This window comes from Malaya genurostris, chromosome 2 (assembly GCF_030247185.1).
Source record: "Malaya genurostris strain Urasoe2022 chromosome 2, Malgen_1.1, whole genome shotgun sequence".
Taxonomy (NCBI): Eukaryota; Metazoa; Arthropoda; class Insecta; order Diptera; family Culicidae; genus Malaya; species Malaya genurostris.
The window spans coordinates 314,429,075-314,447,488 of NC_080571.1; the positions used below are offsets into that span (position 1 = coordinate 314,429,075).

The following is an 18,414-nucleotide window of genomic DNA, read 5'->3' on the forward strand; positions in this document are numbered from 1 at the left end:
CAACAACACAGTAATCTCTCTAATCGGTACAGAACGATTTTGCAACACGATTTGCTTCGCCGATCCAATGTTTTCTTTAGTAACAGATGTTGTTGGGCGGCCAGGGATCTCACCATGATCCAAGCTTGTACGACCACCTTTGAAGCGTGTACCACTCGTATGCCTGTGTTTTTCCTAGACACGATTCACCAAAGGCCTTTTCAAACATTTTCAACGTTTCGGAACACTTAAATCCATTTGCAACACAAAATTTGATGCAGGCACGTTGTTCTAAATTTTCATCCATTATAAAAATCGCCGCACGAAAATTTTCCAACTTCTTTGTATAGACGCCAAACAAAAACTAATCGTACGATATGCGTAAAAACATGACAGAATGTGTACAAAAGTGTTGCCAACGTTGAGAGAATAAAAGTTTACCGATTGGACAAGCGCGGGAATTTTAAAATGAAAACTCCGGTTCTTTTATGATCATAAGGTAAGTCGGGTGACGCACCGCGATCTTATTTTTTTAAACATTTCCTTGCACCAATCGACACGAGCCTCTTTTTGAGCGATTGTCAAATTGTGCGGGATCCAACGAGAAAAAAACCATTTTTACGGCCAGATGTTCATGCAATATTAAATATGGAACTAATACCCAAGGACGTCTCTATCTCACGGTATGTCACATGACGATCTTGCATTATCAGTTCAAATACAGCAATCGATGGTTTCCTTAGATTCGAAATTCGTCGGCGACCGAACTACGACCACGATGGAATTCACTATACCACCGATATACAGTGGTTTTTGATGGTGCTTCATCGCAATACAAAGAACATATCAATTGGTCCGAGCATTCGTCGCTCTCATTAATCGCGTTTCGATTCTCCAATCGTCTTTTTCGTTGAGGTTTCCTTAGATGAACCCTCGACAAAATGACCAATAATTTTATTTGATAGCGCAAAGTATTCAGCTGTATTTGTTCTCTAAAAACAAGACACTTTCAAAGTTCTCGGGTAATTTTTTAAAAGGGCGTATAAGCAAGTGACAGTTTCTCTTTGTTTACTTTCTCTTCTATTAATTACCAAGCGGTATCCACGTTCATCACTCAACTCTTTGCATGAAATGATACCCGAAACTTTCGACTTTCAAACAGAATAGTGATATCAAAGAAAATCTTTTTAATCACATCACAATAATCGAAAGAGAGAGTGTCTGTCACTTGCTTATACGCCCTTTTGAAAAATTACCCGAGAGTTTTCATGAGTTGCCCCGAAAAATCGTTCTTTCACTTTTCTTTGTTTTGCCTCTGTAGCATCTGAGAACTTCGGCAGTCTTTTTCTGATCTTTAGCAGAGAAAACCAGCAACCTGTTGGGCCGCCATTTTTTTGTGACCATAATCTTTTTCGTTAAGACGAAAACAACGAAGAAGTATGTACACATAAATAAAAGTTTGTTAATGCTAAATATCTGTGAGATTTGTTAAGAAAAAGTTGATTTTATAATTGTGATATCGTTATAAAATGTGCGGTGCCAAATTGTAATACTGACTTTCACAATCGATGATGTGTTGTATTTCTGTTCTTTTTGTTTACTTCGCTCTCACTGACTTGCTAGCTTTGAATGCCCCAAACGCCCGAGATGTTGGCTACGATAGCACTGGCTAGTGCGCCTTATTGTTGCCACCGGGCTGCAGAAAATCGATTTGTTTGAACTTGTTATGCTACACTCAAATAAAAAAATCACATCATGCTTACGTAAAAAGTTATGTGAATTTTTTTCACTCTACTTTTTGCGTAGATTTTAATGGACTGGCATTTAGAAGTTATCTAATGTATAATCCAGTAAGAGTTACGTATTCCATAGATAAAATTTAGTGTATAGTTTTCATGTCACATTTACCTACCAGTTTATATCACATTTACTAGGGCAATTGTTATTTTAAATATTAGTTGATATTAGGGATTTTCACAGATTTTCATATACACACTTAAATTTTTTAGCTGAGTCTCGGCAAAAAATGCCGAGATTCGCACAGCCGAGTAATCAGCAATCATCTCGGCAAAAATAAAATTACTGAGCGTCTCGGCACCCTCAAATTTGACAAACGGTAAATATTGCCGAAATCGTCAGCATAAGATTTACTGTTTGCTCAGTGAAACGTTCACTGAATATTCGGCAATCCAATAAAACGAACAAAATGAAAAAATAAATTACCGAATCATCAGTAATTAAAAATCTAGTCAATTAATTTTGTTTGTAATTTCTCAACATTATAAACACGCCAGTCAAGATCAAAAATTCCCTTTATTAACACTTAAAGAAGGCTTACAAATTTGTTGCCAGTAGTGCTTAGCCTCTACCTGAAAACATGTAGCATAAAAATGCGGCGTTTCCAGATGCGACCATCTTGAGTCGAGCTGGAAATATGAAAATAAAGATATATATTGATTTTTGGCTTACATAAATGTTCAATATTTAATGATGCATATACGGTATTGTTCAAAAAATAAACTTACTTTGATCTATTGAATTATTCCATGCATTGGGTTATTTTTTCGCATATCCCCCAAAGTTTTGTCTCGAGGACGCTTTGAGCCCCGTGTTGGGTGTTTTTCCCTTAAAATCGCGAGTGCTCTGATAAAATCGCTTTTTATAAAGCGAAACATGTCACTATATTTATTCAATATTTTTACTTGCAAGTGGTTTCACGCTCCTTCGAAGATTATCCATTTTTTCACTCGAGAATTTCATCAGAAAATAATCGCACAATGCGAAGCGGAAATGTAACGCGGCAATAAATGACAGCTGTCATGCTGAATCTCGGCAACAGCTAGCGCATATTCCGGAATCTCGGCAAACGTCTCTGCTGATGTCGGCATATCTGTTGTTTACTGATAAATTCAGCAAGCAATTATGCCAAATATCGGCAAAGTGAAGCATTTTACCGAAATATCAGTAAATGCATTTAACGAAGTTCAGAACCATGCGTATTGATTACTGAGCAATCAGCAAATTTACGTGTTGCTGATCAGTTTCGGCATTTTATTATGACGAGCTCAAGAAATGGTTTTAAGTGTGTAAATCAATAGGATTCTTACTATGAAAAATTAAACATTTATTTCAGCATATAAGTTTAATGGCTGAAAAAAACCACCAACAATCGATAAAATCGTGGGAGTGGGTTTGTAAGATTGACAAAACAGGAATAGTTGAAATATTAAGTTAAAACAAAATCGCAGTTGTTTGTGTTTTGTAGTATAAAATTGTTATTAGAAAAAATTCTCGCGTACTTCCAAACGACTTGCACTCTAAACACTCACTGTTTGCCATTTTCAAAATCGAATTTTTCACACCGAAAATTCACGTAGATTGCTTGGCGTTTGGTCAAATCACATAGATTCTATTCATTTTTGGGGATGTTCGCATAACATTCATTTTCTTCACGTAAAATATTCAATTTGACATTTTTAACCATTTTAATTTATTTTTCAAGTAAATCGAACGCGTGGGTTTGAAACGTTCCCAATTTTATGAATGATTTGAAGATGCCGTGAAGATAATACTTTCATATTTTATTCAGTCAATATTCTTCGTCAAGTCATATTAAACACTGTCTGAATTACTGAATCTACTGTCTACAAATAGTAATTGAAACAATTATTGATAAGTACTCATTACTTGCAGGATGTGGATAATCTGGATCGATGGTTACATTCAATCGTTTCTAAAATATTGCCATAGTTAGGAGCTGGATATCATTCGTCCAATATTCAAACTCCTGTCCAATGTTAGAAGCATATCACCATCGTGTTGGGTTTGCCGAGAATAATTATTGTACTGTGAGTTTTTTCCTTTTGCGTGTCCTATGACTATCCAATGCCACAGTTCGTGATATTTTAACTTTTCGTTTCCTTCCGCAGATGAAATATTGTTATTATTTCCTAAAGAAAAGTTGGAGTTTCAGTTGAAAGATTGTCCTTGATGTTTGCACCCTTATTCCATCCAGAAGTTCAACCAGTAACTAGTAAACTGGCTTTGAATTAAAGTAATATAGTTCACGAAAATAAAAACAGGATAATCGTGAAAACATGTTTAAAATTGATGTACATAAAATAAAATCGTTATCGTTCCTGTAGCACAAGTATATAGGACTTCAATTTTTTTATTCTTCTATGTGAATTCGATGAATGAATGAAATGAAATAGGTACTTCTTTTAGTGATTTTCGTTTAACGGTTGAAACTATACTCTGTTCATTTAAAGTTTTCGTGAAAGGCTCCATCGAAAGACCATCGTTGCTGCAATGCAAATCATCCCAGTTGGATCGACCTTGCCAACACTAATCTATCATTTTATTTGCCTACTAATCGTTAGGCTATAAAAATACTCCCATGTGCACAGTGAATAATTTTCCGTTCACACTTCCACCTGCCGAATTGGCCATCAGCGGTGGGGTGTAAACATAAATAGGGGACTACCTGTTGCACACGAGTTCAAGCAATAAATCAGAGCCAATAGTGCAAACAGACCATTCCCTTTCGTAAACGAGTGGAGACTTTATACAATATACAACTTTAATGGTCTTCCTCGAGATGCTTGGATGAAATTCAGTTGGCAGCCTTTCTACAATGTCGATCGCTATTGCATTTACATCGCGTCGAGAATGATTTTCGCAGGGACTACAGGCTCGTATGTCACGTGATAAATCTTTCAACCGAAGAATCTTTTCAATAATGTGTTATACAAATGAAAGCGTTCAATTTGCCAGTGATTTACGAGTAGACTTTATTTTACTGAAGCCTAACCCATGATCGACTCATTTGGTCGTAGTGCCCTTCGTTCGTAGCAGAATTTGTTATTGAACCAGCTCAGACTCCGGCGTTTTCTCGAATCCATTCACGTACTACGGCCACTCGTGAATATACGCCAGGATAGTTCGGGCGAGCACATCCCAAACCCCACGAGACAACACCAACTAGTTTTTTGTTGGCGACCATTGGACCACCGGAATCTCCCTGGCAAGAATCTCTGCCGCCTTGACGCAATCCAGCACAAATCATACGATCCGTTACTCCACCGTAAATCTCGTAAGCTTTATTGCAGCGCTGTTGGTTGACGGCTGGTACATACGCGGCCCGTAGAACGGCATTCGACTCGGCAGAACTCTGTAAACATAGGACAAGGTAGAACAATTGGATTAATTTGAACGGCACATCTTGAATAGCTACCTGAGTATTGCCCCAACCGGAAATCGTGCAACGGGTATTGTCTTTCACTGCTTCGCCTTGTTTGGGTAATGCAATTGGTTTCGCATTGCTTCCAAATTCAATAACTTCCTTCAGATTCAGTAAGGAATAGTCGTAGTCAATCGAGTCGCTGTTATAATTTGGATGCTGAACAATGCGGTTGATGTCTATCAGACGTCCTTCCGATGCATGTCTGGAAGAACCAACCCGTACCTTCAGGTTACTTGCGCTAGCTCCGTCCGTACAATGAGCTGCCGTTAGAACCCATTGGTTGGCAATGATTGATCCGCCACAGATGTGTCTTCCACGGGACTGCAGTGATACTTGGTGGGGAGCATCCGTTATGTTGATGGCAAATCCACCTACAATCTTACCGTGTTCATCTACCGAATGAAGATTTGGGTCGTAACGTGGTCTGGGGAGTAGTTCCTTGTTCTCGGGTAGGACTGCAATACGAAAGTAACGTTCAATGGGAATATTTGGGAAGCAAAACTAAAATGAATCCTACTTGACCCTTGTACTACAATTAGCACGGCAAAAACTAGGGTTATTGAGCGAATCATCTTCTCAACAGTTACTTGCGTTACTGCACACTACAGCTGGTGAATTTCGAGCGTTCTGCTTTTATACCCCACTAAAGTTAGTTCAAAATTGACAAAGTAGGAATCTTATCATTTGAACTATTCCAATAGAGATATCCGGCGTTAATCCTGTTTCAAGTACCCATTCAAGAAGTTCAGGGCACTCTTGGTATCGGTTTGTCCAGCTTAGCGACACAATAACTGCATCATTGTTTTGCTACCGAATCTTCGCGTAAACAACTTCAAGAGCTCTATATCATGTCTCGATAATTCACGTCTGAAAGGTAGCTATCAATTTGTTGTGTTTACTGAACTTTTGCACAATAACTCTATTATAGGAGAAGTCAAAATAGGAATATGAAAGTTCTACGAATTACTTCTTTGCAGAAACGACTCATGCACAAATTTTGTTACGCCTAATGCGTTGTCTCGAATGGGAGTTTCCTAGCCAATTGCACGAAGAATTCCCAATACCAGAATCGAATGTTATATCGAATAAAATGTATTACTAGTTCATGAGATATCTTTGTGTAATCGAGGTTTTTGGTTAATCTCCTTTCTACGTTGAGAATATACTAAAAACCGAATAGAATAGTACATGTAGCTTGAACCTCCGTTACTTGTCTCTTTTTAAAAATTCAGTTTTCACAATGATTTAGTAATTTTGTTATTTGAGAAACGAATAATTGGCCCAATTAATTGAATTTCCGCTAGAGCCGATCTATGTTTTGTTCACACTAAGGTTTGATTCCGGTATTCGACCATTTTGTTGGCGAAAATTTACGGTAAAGATCAGATCAATTTTTCGGAACATGAGTTTTATTTTACAATAATTACGCGAGTTTTTACCAGACGATCGATTACCCGCAAATTCTTTTTCATGATTTTGTAAATACAAATACAACTTATTCGGTAAATCTGAACAGTCACCGAGTATGGTAAAAAAACGTACAGCGCACATGGTAAAATTAACTTTAAACTTTAATAATTTTGCGAATGCTCACAGGAGGAAGACGGGTGCCTCATTGATATTTTTAGTTCTGTTGTCTTACCCATTTTTTTTCTCCCGAGTGCTCGGTAATCGTCTAGAAAAAATCTATAATTACTGAGAATGTTGGTAATCCTAAATTTGTTAACTCTCAATTATTGCCGATTAAAAACGATTTGGATTGAATCATGAATGGCCGTGTCATCAGTAATTGAATATACTACTTTAATCAAAAAGTTCCCGGAATCACCACCGCATGGCGCTCTGAGTCACCCGGTTAGATTTTTTATTTATTTTTTTGGGTTACCACATCTGTTTTTGATATTTTATCGAATTTCCAGCTGGATACCTGGACATTTGTAAAAGTTACGCTGTATTGAGTACATCTGCGATTGAGCGTGTCCTCGATTTTGTACAATTTTCAAAATAGAATTTAACTTTGAACAACGAGTTTGCATGTGTTAAAAATGGTTTCAATGGTGCGACGACATTGCAAATGTTATAAGAGTGTTTCGGCAACGATACTCTGAAGAAAACAGTCTTTTATAAGTGGCACGAACGTTTCAGAAGTGGCCGTGAGTCTGTGAATGATGATGAGAGAAGCGGTAGGCCATCGACATCAAAAACCGATGAAAACATAAAAAAATCAAAGAATCAATGACCGTAGACCGCAAATTGACTATTAGAGAAATGACAGAGTTATGAGACATTTGCGTCCTGCAATTCGCCGAAAAAGACCAGACTTGTGGGCAAACAACTCGTGCATCATCAAATTCACCTGATTTGACTCCCTGCGACTTTTTCCTATTCGGTCGACTCAAGAAACCGCTCCGTGAAACGCGTTTCAGCACTCGAGGTGAGATTTTGGAAAAATCACAAATGGCTTTGATGGCCATACCGAAAACTGAATATAAAAAATGCTTCGAGGATTGGATCAAGCGCTGGCATAAGTCCGTTGCAGTCGATGAGGAGTACTTTGAAGCGCACAATATCGGTTTTGATAATAATAATTTTAATAATCTTGAATAATCTTGTATTTTTAATTTTCCGAATAAATTCCGGGAATTTTTTGATCAATGTAGTAAAACGGATACTGCATGAAATAATTATCACAAAGGCTAAGGTTGTGGAAAGGGGGTGGTTAATTAATGTTGATTTTAATTCAGCATACAAAAAGTAACCCCAAAAGAATCAAATCACGGCTAAAGAAATTGAGAGTTTTAATCAAATTAAAAAAATTATGCAAAGTGTAAAGATGATTGTTTGAGATCTGCTCCTCGTACTTTTTTAAGCGTGTTTGTAAACAGTAAACTGCTGAACTGTCAAGGATGAATGCTTGTTCATTTGTCACGATAAAAAATCTAATTAGGTTTTGCAAGATGACGACACAAATGAACTGACGATGAATCAAGTTCATCTTTGACAGCTGCCGTGTGTTTGTTTTATTTTGTGACTGCAAATTAAAAATTGAAAAATGTCGAAAAAGTGCCTGTTAAAAACGTGTTCCACAGTGAAAAGAACTAAAAAGAATGCGTTTCCAGCATCAAGGAGCGATATTTGTATAAATCTGTTTAGTGTGAAGCGACTTGCAATTTTTCAATTCAAATGATGTACCTCTGATGAACTTTCAAACTGTAAAAAAATACACGGCGACTGTCAAAAAAAGTTCATTCTGTTCATTTTTGTGAGGTTATGTTATGTTCGTGCAAAACCTAATTGAAACCCTAGCTAGCCACGTTTTATTTCACCGAACAGTAACATGAATGGATGAATACTTCTTATTCAAGTCTTTGCTGCTTACTATTTAATCCTATTTTCAAGTAAGCCAACTTATTTATTCAAAACATTTGAAAAGGAATCATTCCTCTATTTTCACAACAGATTTAGCGGAATTTTATATCGAAATGTACTCAAAGCTCAACTTTATATTGCTCAGACCCAATAAATCTATATGGATGCTCTGAATAATTTTCATTGAAACTTTGAGTTAACGGTTGATCGAAAAATGAGGATAGATACACTGAAACTAATTTACACGCTGGCATCATGTGCCAAGCATTTGAACTATCACTACTTGTATAACACATGAAATTCATGAAAACATAAACCTAACTCATAAAATGATTGTAAAAAACTAATAATATTAAGCATGCCACATTTATCTGAAATGCACATCAAAACGATAGGATATATCGTTACCTCTAGATTCTTAATGAATTTCATATGAATGTCACATTGTTTTTCACAAAGATTTCAATTGAAACAGAGTTGACCGAATTAAATGTTCTGCACATACATTTGTGCTGTACTCTTTTCCACTAGAAAAGGAAGTGTTTAACACATATAGTTCGATTCAATAGCAAAATACATTACATCCAAAAGAAAACCACTTCAAAGCTAAGTGAAAAATAATCTAATCTTGCATCTTAGTGAATTTGCACATGAAATCTTCAAAAAAATCACTTTGGTTATTTATTGAAATGAAAAAGCATATTAAATTGAAGTGTAGTGTTGTGCGCTTTTGTTTTTTTTTATTCTATTTCAAAGCTATTTTATTTAAATGGACGGTCTGGAAAGGTCTCTATACACTTACTGAAACAATCTAATCGTAATGTCTTCTTTTTGGTGTTTGCGCTTTTTTGCTTGTTTGCTGATTTCAATTCAGATCAATAAAACACCCCATTCGCAAACCTTAGCTTTTGTGATATTTAATTCATGCAATAATGAAGGAAAGTCCTTCCTTCTTTCGATTACTGATGACTCGGCAATTCATGATTCCATCCTGATAACTTTTGCAAGCTTTGCCAAATTTTTGCTGGCAATAATTGTTAACTGTCAATTGACAATAATATTAGATTGACGAGATTCTGAGTAATTATACGATTACCGAGCACTCGGATGTGCAAATCTCGGCATTTTTTTGCCGAGATTCAACAAGAAAATTTAAGTGTGTAGAGTGATGGGTAAGTCAATGCGTTTCAAGCAGCCCACCTGGGTTCGATTAACAACTCCGCACATAGGGTCAAAAAGCTTTTCTGGTCCGTAGAGGCAAAGGTTAAAACCTCTACAATCTAAACAAAAAAACAGAGCAAAACTTTGTCACCCGATTGCTGCTAGCACATGTCAGTTCCTAACGTGCCCGATGAGTGACAGATTGAACGGTCAGCCAACAGGCAGTAATAGTTGAACTTTTACCGACCGTACAAAGTATCACATACGAGTTCAGCGCTTTTTCATTGGGTTGCTTTCTGGAGTACGATACTGAAGGAAAGTTCTCACTATGTCTCATGAACTGCTCTGCCAAATATAATGGAATGTTGTTGTCAATAAAAGAAGTTTCAATATGTTGTCTCTGTGTTTGTATTCTGGTCCATTTTTTTCAGTCGCGAATAGTTCAAAAGCATCAATATTTTATCATAATGGCTTTGCTAGTGGCCGACATCCTGTAAAATTTGTCCAATTCATGAGCATATCTTGGAAAAGACGGGAAATAATTTTCCAGCATCACACGGATGGAGCGAAGCTGTGGTTCAAATTGAATCATGCTCTTATGAAATATATTATATATCAAAATTGATCACTCAAGGGAATCCAATACAAATCGAAAAAGACAACATAGTTACACCATCTCGTGATGGAAAAGGTTACTAATTCAATATTGTTTAATAGTTTGCATTTAACATGCACAAAAATGTCAGTTGACTTCTCAGAAGGCCGTAAGAGCAAGTGACAGTTTCTCTTTGGTTATTTTCTCTTCTAATTATCAAGCGGTTTCCACGTTTATCACTCAACACTGCATAAAATGATACCCGAAACATTCGACTTTCAAACTGAATTTTAAAAAGCAGGAAAATTCTATAATCACAGCACAATAATCCAAAGAGAAAGTAATTAAAGAGAAACTGTCACTTGCTCTTACGGCCTTCTGTAAAATCAACCGAGAAATCTGAATGTCAAAACAAATTGAAGTGGAAACTTTTTTATGTTTCAAGTGTTGTTTTTTCTGAAGAATTGTCTGAATTAAAATGTTGCCTATAAGCAACACAACAATCAACATAACAAACCGTTCGAGGTTCTGTGCAGAATTAGAATAAATCTTATCGTCTTATTATTCAAAAGTATTGACAGTATATGATATTTTGTATTTACACCAATGCAATCAGAAATCATCATCATCATAAACTTGAATGAAAGTGGATTGATTTCTAAAATCAAGAAATTGTAATACATTCTTCGGAACTGCTGACAAATAATGATGTAGCCAATGATTTGTTCGGGAATGTGAGAGCTGGATATCTTGTTAATATGATGTCTCTTATTGTATTAGGTAACCTCATTCGTCGAAATATTTTTTCTATGTTGGTATGACTGCAGTGACATCTGTGCGATGTATCACGTCAAAATATTCATTAGTATTTAGTATACGTCTGTCCTTCTGAAATACTAAAAGTGCAATCGACTATTTTTATAATGAGTGAAATTATTCAACAAAGAAGTTCCATTAAATTATATGTGCGGAATCAAATTTCTGGTGTCGACACGTTCAGAATGTTGTATGTCTCGAGCAAGTGTTTTCGATTGGTACAAGTCTTTCAAAGAGGGTCGAGAACGCGTTGACGACGAACCACGTTCAGGACGGCCATCAACATCAACTGATGATGAACACGTCAATAGAATCAACGAATTGGTGCTCGAGAATCGACGAATAACAGTCAGAGACCTTACTGAGATCGTTGGAATATCGGAAGGATCAGTAGAAAGCAGTAGTAGTGTAGTACACTGATAAAGATCAGCCTTTTTCTAAACTTATTTTTATTACAAGCCGATGCGAGCTGTCCGTATAATTTTAGTTCGGTTCCGACTGTCAACCATTTGTTTTAAGCTTACAATTTAACTAGCTCGTTATAAATTCCCAATGTTTTGTAACATAAAATTATGTTGATGCTCTGGAAGTATGCATTTTCTTTTTAATTATTTCGGTGATCGTTCACACTGCTGCTATTCCTAAGTTTAGCACATAGTGAGACACTGTACAGATATTTAAATATGTATTTAGTAGACTTGTGATAACAAGTAACATAAATGATAGGTGTGGTTGTCAGTGTATATAAATTCATTTATTGTACATTAAATTCAATATATCAATTTGGCGTATGAACATATAGCAAGTTAATAAAAAGTAATTAATTTACCGTTTTCGTTCATTCATTCTAAAATAAATCTCATAGATGCAACTATGTACAAAAAGCGTTTAATTTTCAACGATGAAAAAATTACTACTACTGCTGCTGCTGCTGTTGGACGGTAACTAATGCACTAACGCTTTCCCCTACGGAATCGATTATATACGTCAAATGCATTTTCTGCTAACGAACTTGCGGCATTTCAATTTCTGCTAGGAACAACCTTCACTGCGTAACGCGTATATTACACCATTATTCCATTCTCAATCATGATTGTGGCCGAATTGCAACGGTCCGGGCTTGCGGATCTGGCTTCTGCGAGCCAAAATCTCGGAAAGACTGTCACGGTGTTGCTGATGGCTGACGTACCCGAGGGATCCAGACCCGAGGGCAACCCCATTGGGACCGTGGATGTATCCGAGTGATCCCGACCCGAGTGCAACGGGACCATGGTTTTTCGTTAGCAATGGCGAACGGTTGGTCAGTGGCAATCCGAGTCGCGGATTGAAACCGATCGTGGTGGAGTATGGCAAGTTGAGCGGACGGTTGTACACGGTCGGTGGAAATTCGGTGTTATAGAAGGATGGGTCCAAGTTATCCGGCTGTAGCAAACGGTGCCGTTCGATTTCCTCCGGGTGATGTTCTAGGACGGAGTACTGCTTGAGAATACGCCCATCGGCGATGTAGGTTTCTTCGTCGTTGAATCCCAGATGGTTACCACCGATGAATTGGAACGGTGAACCGTAGTTGGAGTATTCAAAGTAATTGTTTTTGTAGATGGTGTGCAGCGACGGGTTGGAATGGTAGGACGGAAGGCTCGATGGGATCGGTTTGATTATTTGATCGAGCACGGGTGCACCGGTAGAGTAAATGGTCGATGGTTGGAACGTTGACGGGTGGTAGTATGAAGTTGCTTCGGTTACCGAAACGAAGGGATCGGCAAGGTCGTACAGTAATCGTTTTTGTTTGATCAGCTTGGCAAAGGTCTGCATCTGGATAGCAGCAAACATCAAGAGTGTTGAGAGCAGAAGATTCTGTAAATATATGAAATAAGCGATTTTATAGATTAGTTGAAATTGAAATGGTTTATCTCTCAGTCCGAATTCTTCAACCAAACATCTTGTAGAGCGAGTTTTTCATCAATTAACAAACCGGTCAATTCAATTATGGCGAGATTCAGCAGATAAAATCGAACACCGTTATAGTGACAATTGATGTCGAAAGTCACGAAAAAGAAATAAGCAAAAACACTTCACTGATTAGTGGTCACATGGCACGCACCTGGTCTGATGGAAATAAATAAGATCATGTCGTTGTTGGACCACTTTTGAAACCATCAATTTTACCAGAACATTGGAAACCACGTAACAAGTGTTATGGCGATCATGCTTAGCCCTTTAATGATTTCATGCGCACTTAAATTAGCCACGCACACGCAGTCTGGTAACTGAAACGGTCTAATATTCACCTTAAATTACCCATTTTATACACATTCGTGAGGATTTCTCTCCTAATAACCCGTCTGCCCATGCGCCTTCTTATTACTTCGAACTTAATTGACTTAATCACTAGAGTTTAGCGACTTCACGATCTTCGTGATTCATGAGATTTGGTTAACATCTCTCATCGTAGGGCTCCAGTTAAGTGTTTCTTTTTTTAATGTGGAGGCTGTCGTTCACAAAATTAACTCGTGACCAGCGTTATTGAAAGACTAAATTCAAGTTTAACAGCTTTATGGGATTTATTTTGTAAAGCGAGCAAAGGGTGTGTTCCTTTTGATCCGAAAGCCCTTCAACCTCCACCAGCAGCGCATCGGCACAAGTTCCTGCCGCTCGACGGAAGGTATTCAGAAGTCACTGTCAGTCAGCTTTCCGTCCATTCAGTAGCAATCAACGATGAAGCATGAATCGTTAGCGTTGATCTTTCAATTTGGACGCTTATTCATGATCATGTTGCATGTCGTGTGGCTATTAATATTTCAAGCTGAATAATTAAATATAATTAGGAACTGCAACGATGGACCCACCTTGCCGGTTGGAAACAGACCGGCCAAATGCCTTTCTACTTGCCCTTGTTTGCACGAAGTTCTAGATATTGACGAATGAAGGCCACATGCCTTTCGAGGGCGAAATCTGTCATCGAAATTATGCAGCTTTACACACAAAGCTATAAATGCAATGAAATGTTTCTCTCGTTCGTATTGTTCTGGTCTTAGACGAAAGGCAGCCGTAGGTGGGCTTGAGAGTGACATATAACGTACCCAAGTAAGTTAATATCTTACGCGTAAGAGGAAACGATTAACGCAATATTTGTCAATTACCTACGCCTTTTACTCAATCACTTTTGATTTAATTTTTTTTCTTGGGTTGGGAAACAAGCTGTGAGCAACAAGCATTCCTGAATTAATTAATTGATCAAGTGCTCAGTTCGTACGATAGGGGAGAATGAGGATATTTCATCCCCAAGTCATATTGCACAAATTAATCACAACCATCTGAGTATGGAGCAAGAATAAAAACCCGGTGACCCAAATTTAGAAAAGAAAATTTCTCATTGTTTGTTTTGGTGTAGTTTACCTGCGCTAAATATAGGAATCATAAATCGAATTGAATTTATAAAAGCGTATTTGCAAAATTCCTCAAACGAATTTTCATAAATTTATGTTTAAACTTTCTAATTTGGTTTTCCAAATTTGATTACCGTAGAGAAAGTGCGCAATTGCTAGATGTGAGGGATCGTAAGACACTGCTGTAAATTGCGCATACATCAACGGAAACAGATCGAAAATGCAGATATTGTGTCATCTCGGTCATTGCCCACAATTCTACCCGCATTGTCTCAATGATGGACTGAGTAGTGAATTCTTACTTGACTGCTCGTTTCTGTGTGGTCGACATTAAGAAATTCATGGATTTTTCGCTCACTTAATGTGATAATGTAAAAATCAGGCTACTTCCGCCATTTCATCATATTCCAGCTTGAAGATTATGGGGATAACTGAAAAAAGTGTTTTTTTTTTGTTTAGATTTTAGAGAGTTTAATCTTAAGGTCATTCGGCTCGCCGGGCCGAAAATCCAAAGAAAAGTGATGTAGAATATAAAAATGCAGAAATATTGTGGGGGCATGGCCACTCAGGTTTTTTTTTTTGAGGGGCAAAAAGTGCCTTGCACTCTATAGCTGCCACTCCTGTCTGGCTCTGTGACCGTGACTCGGAAAACGTGTTTTCCAAAATTTTCTCGCGCCGTTCGTGTTTTGAAGGTGCTGTTTCAAACTCACTCAGGTGAATATGCTATTTTTTATCCATAGGCTTAAGCCCTTCGATACACAAAATTCATTTCGGATGCAAAGTCTTTCAGTCTTTTACACACTACTATGTTGCAAAACATAGTTCGTTGGGAACACCTTAAGTGAGGCATTAAAAGACACTCGATACCAGTGTTTCGTGATACGTTCAATTGTATTTTGTTTGGTACTTCTACCCGTGTACCTCTTCCCGTTTTGTAGCCTCAATGTCGCGTTAGTCTATAATAATTCCATTCGACAGTCGCTCAATCGTACAATCTACCACCTACAAAAACTCTTTGTTCACTTTTTTTTTCAACATTCTATAACTGTTCTATAACCATGTGTTTAGCCCTTATAAAGTTTTCTAGCCTAAAAGTCTTGAGTTTTTATTTGATTTACGCGGTGTCTCAAATTCAATTCCAAAATCATGGAACGACACTTTTGATCTGAATACGTCTTACCGTACTATGGGGCGCTATTTCAAAATTCACTCTGTAAAAGAATTGACAGAACTTTATCGAGAATATCTCTAGTTGAATTTAAGGCAACAACATAATGTTTCTCTATACAATCGGAAATTACTAATTTATCATAGAAATTTTAGTAGTATGAGATAACAACAAATAACTCAAAGTAGAAGTTTTCTAAACTGTTTGGTATGAGCGAGCATTAATGTGAAATTTAGTACCAAAATAGAGCGCGCCAAATTTCAACTGCATGGATTGAACGAATCATCGCTCAAAACGTATCGTGCAAAACCTGTTATTTAGTTGTATGGCAGAATAATTTTTTAATTTAAAAAGATATTTTTATTCAGGCCTATTTGCGTACATGCTTTACGTGGCCGATTGAGCCGATTTTTTAAATAATTTTTTTTTGTATTGGATCTCGTTGTCACCTTTTTCTAGAGGGAGAGGAGCTTCCATTTCCCTCCTGCGAGGATTGAGGGGCACTTTGTTCGTGGCTCGTCTCGTCATCCATTGCCGCATCGGTGATGTTGTTGTTGATTTCCGTCTTAAGTTCGTTGCTAGTTGTACATTGGTTGCAGTTGCGCCTTGTTGTACATTGGTTGCAGTTGCGCCTTGTTGTACATTGGTTGCAGTTGCTGATTGATTGGAGGGTAAGTTGTTAACTGCAGCTGGTGTACTTTGTTCTATAGGGGATACTGATGATTTTGTTGAAAGGGATGCTTCATTGTTGTTGGTGGCTGTCACAGGTGTACTGGGGTTGCTTGGGGTTGGTGTGAAGAAAGCACCGTTGTCCTTTGGTCTAGTTGTATCCTTATCCAGTTCATCACATGGCTTACTGTAGTGAACAGCTTTTTGGCAATATTGACATGTGACCATCTGATTGTCACAGGTAAAAAATGATTTGCACGGGATTCTTGTGTCCTGACCAAAAGTACCATAAGAAGGTATATGCCTCTTCAAGCGCATGCGTAACAAACGTACGCCATTTAGAATACCGGGGAAAAAGTTCTTCCACTTTTTCCCTTGCATTTGCTCTTTAAACAAACCTTCAAGTTCTCGTATCGAAGGTCGAATTTTGCACTGCCTGAAGTCAACAATAATTGTATTCTTTCGTACCGGCGGTAGATTTTGTTCGTTTGGTACACTCATTTCCAGATCGTTCTATTCTTCACTACACAATACTGTACTTGGTTTCTTCCGTCCCGAAAGTAAGCGGTTTTGTTTTATCGGCTGATTTGGATGAGATGTGAAAGCAAACTGTATGGTAGAATATGTTTGCCGTCATAAAGTTGTACTTATGTAAACAATTCTGGGATCGGAGCAGCAGGAGTTGCAAGATTCACATAATCAACTAATAGGAACGATTGCCTATATTTGGAAATGTGAAAGAAGTATGTTAGTTTTATTCGTATTCACGTCCTCCAGTTATGTCTAAGGCGTTACCCACTCGTCTTTTCTAAGTAATGTTAATCATCAACATTATATTTGGTATATTGTATGAATCAGTAAAAGCCTTAATTTTCGTTTTTAGTTTAGTGAATGTCAAGATTTTAGGGATTTGAAATTTCTTTTTTTTCTGGCAGAGATATTGAACTAAAATGAAGTATGTTTCACAAGTTCGTACTCTCTCCTATATTTTCAAGCAATTTCATGATCTCAAGGGTTCCTTATTTGCTGATATATCAAGTTGCTTGAGATTAGTTTGTACGATATGGCTAGTGGAACAAATACCAAAATATACACTGTAAAGAAAGTATTCTAAATATTTGTAACGCATAGAACGCATTCAAGCAACAAGAAGAAACAAAATTAATAAACTTTGTTCGACTAAAAATAAACAAGATCACAAATCTGGCTTTGGATGTCATTTGCTATTAGTGTAACTTTTTTTGTTAGTAACTTGCTTCTAGGAATAAAAATAGAAGAATAAGTAAACAATTCTTCGATGATATCAATTGAAGTTCATTCAGCTAAATAAGCTTGATAAAAAACGCTTGATAGCAATCAGCTGTTTGTTTACTTGCTCATTATTTATCACTCCACTCTTATTCATTATGTCCATATAATTTCCCCATAATTACATAGTGTTCCTCGTCATTCGACAGCATTCCGTGGTAAACAAACCACCGATAGCTGTCAAAGATGAACTTTGATTCATTGCTAGTTCAATTGTGTCGTCATTAGATTTTTTATCGTGACGTCACAAATGAAGAAGCATTCATCCTTGACAGTTCATCGGTACTGTTTATAAACAAACTTGAACAAAAATCGAAGAACACATCTTAAACAATCATCTTTACAGTTTGCAACTAGTCATTTTTATTTAATGAATCTCAAAAATACACCGTATCCAAACGTAAACAAATGTTTTAAAACTCTTTTAAGGTGATATGGACCGTATGTCAACAGATAAACAAAAAAATCTCTGTTTACAAACAGTACTGCTGAACTGTCAAAAGCAGTGACGATAAAAAACCTAATTGTGTAAAATCTAGTGAGGTTATGTCTTGTTCATGTGAGATAAAATTTAAACGCAGTTCAGTTGATCTGCCCGTTAATTTTGGACATAAGAAATATCCATTTCCTATTAGGTTTTGCACGATGACGACACGAATAAACTATCGATGAATCAAGTTCATCTTTTGACAGCTATCAGTGGTTTGTTTACATATCT

At 37.1% G+C, this 18,414-nt stretch overlaps 2 protein-coding genes across 2 annotated transcripts in view; both read right to left on the reverse strand.

The window, feature by feature from the left end:
- Positions 1-4,747: 4,747 nt before the first annotated feature.
- On the reverse strand, positions 4,748-5,835 carry LOC131431169 (trypsin-1-like). The gene is made up of 3 exons (XM_058596726.1): positions 5,742-5,835; positions 5,216-5,679; positions 4,748-5,152 (listed from the first exon to the last, which is right to left on the reverse strand). Exons 1-3 carry the CDS (start codon positions 5,794-5,796, stop codon positions 4,856-4,858), a joined length of 816 nt encoding a protein of 271 aa, XP_058452709.1. The 5' UTR covers positions 5,797-5,835; the 3' UTR covers positions 4,748-4,855.
- Positions 5,836-11,882: 6,047 nt separating this feature from the next.
- The window catches only part of LOC131431170 (uncharacterized), a 31,920-nt gene continuing 25,388 nt past the window's right edge, over positions 11,883-18,414 (reverse strand). The window contains exon 2 of the mRNA XM_058596727.1: positions 11,883-13,019. Coding sequence (XP_058452710.1) covers positions 12,249-13,019 — 771 coding nt within the window. The 3' untranslated portion in view covers positions 11,883-12,248. The remainder of the gene's footprint in view (positions 13,020-18,414) is intronic.

Bases quoted from the DNA above. Each gene is read 5' to 3' on its own strand.
- LOC131431169 (XM_058596726.1), bottom strand. From the start codon at position 5,796: ATGATTCGCTCAATAACCCTAGTTTTTGCCGTGCTAATTGTAGTACAA. The intron at 5,680-5,741 runs GTAGGATTCATT...TTCGTATTGCAG, and splicing joins AATTGTAGTACAAGGGTCAA to TCCTACCCGAGAACAAGGAA. The intron at 5,153-5,215 runs GTAGCTATTCAA...CTATGTTTACAG, and splicing joins CCGGTTGGGGCAATACTCAG to AGTTCTGCCGAGTCGAATGC.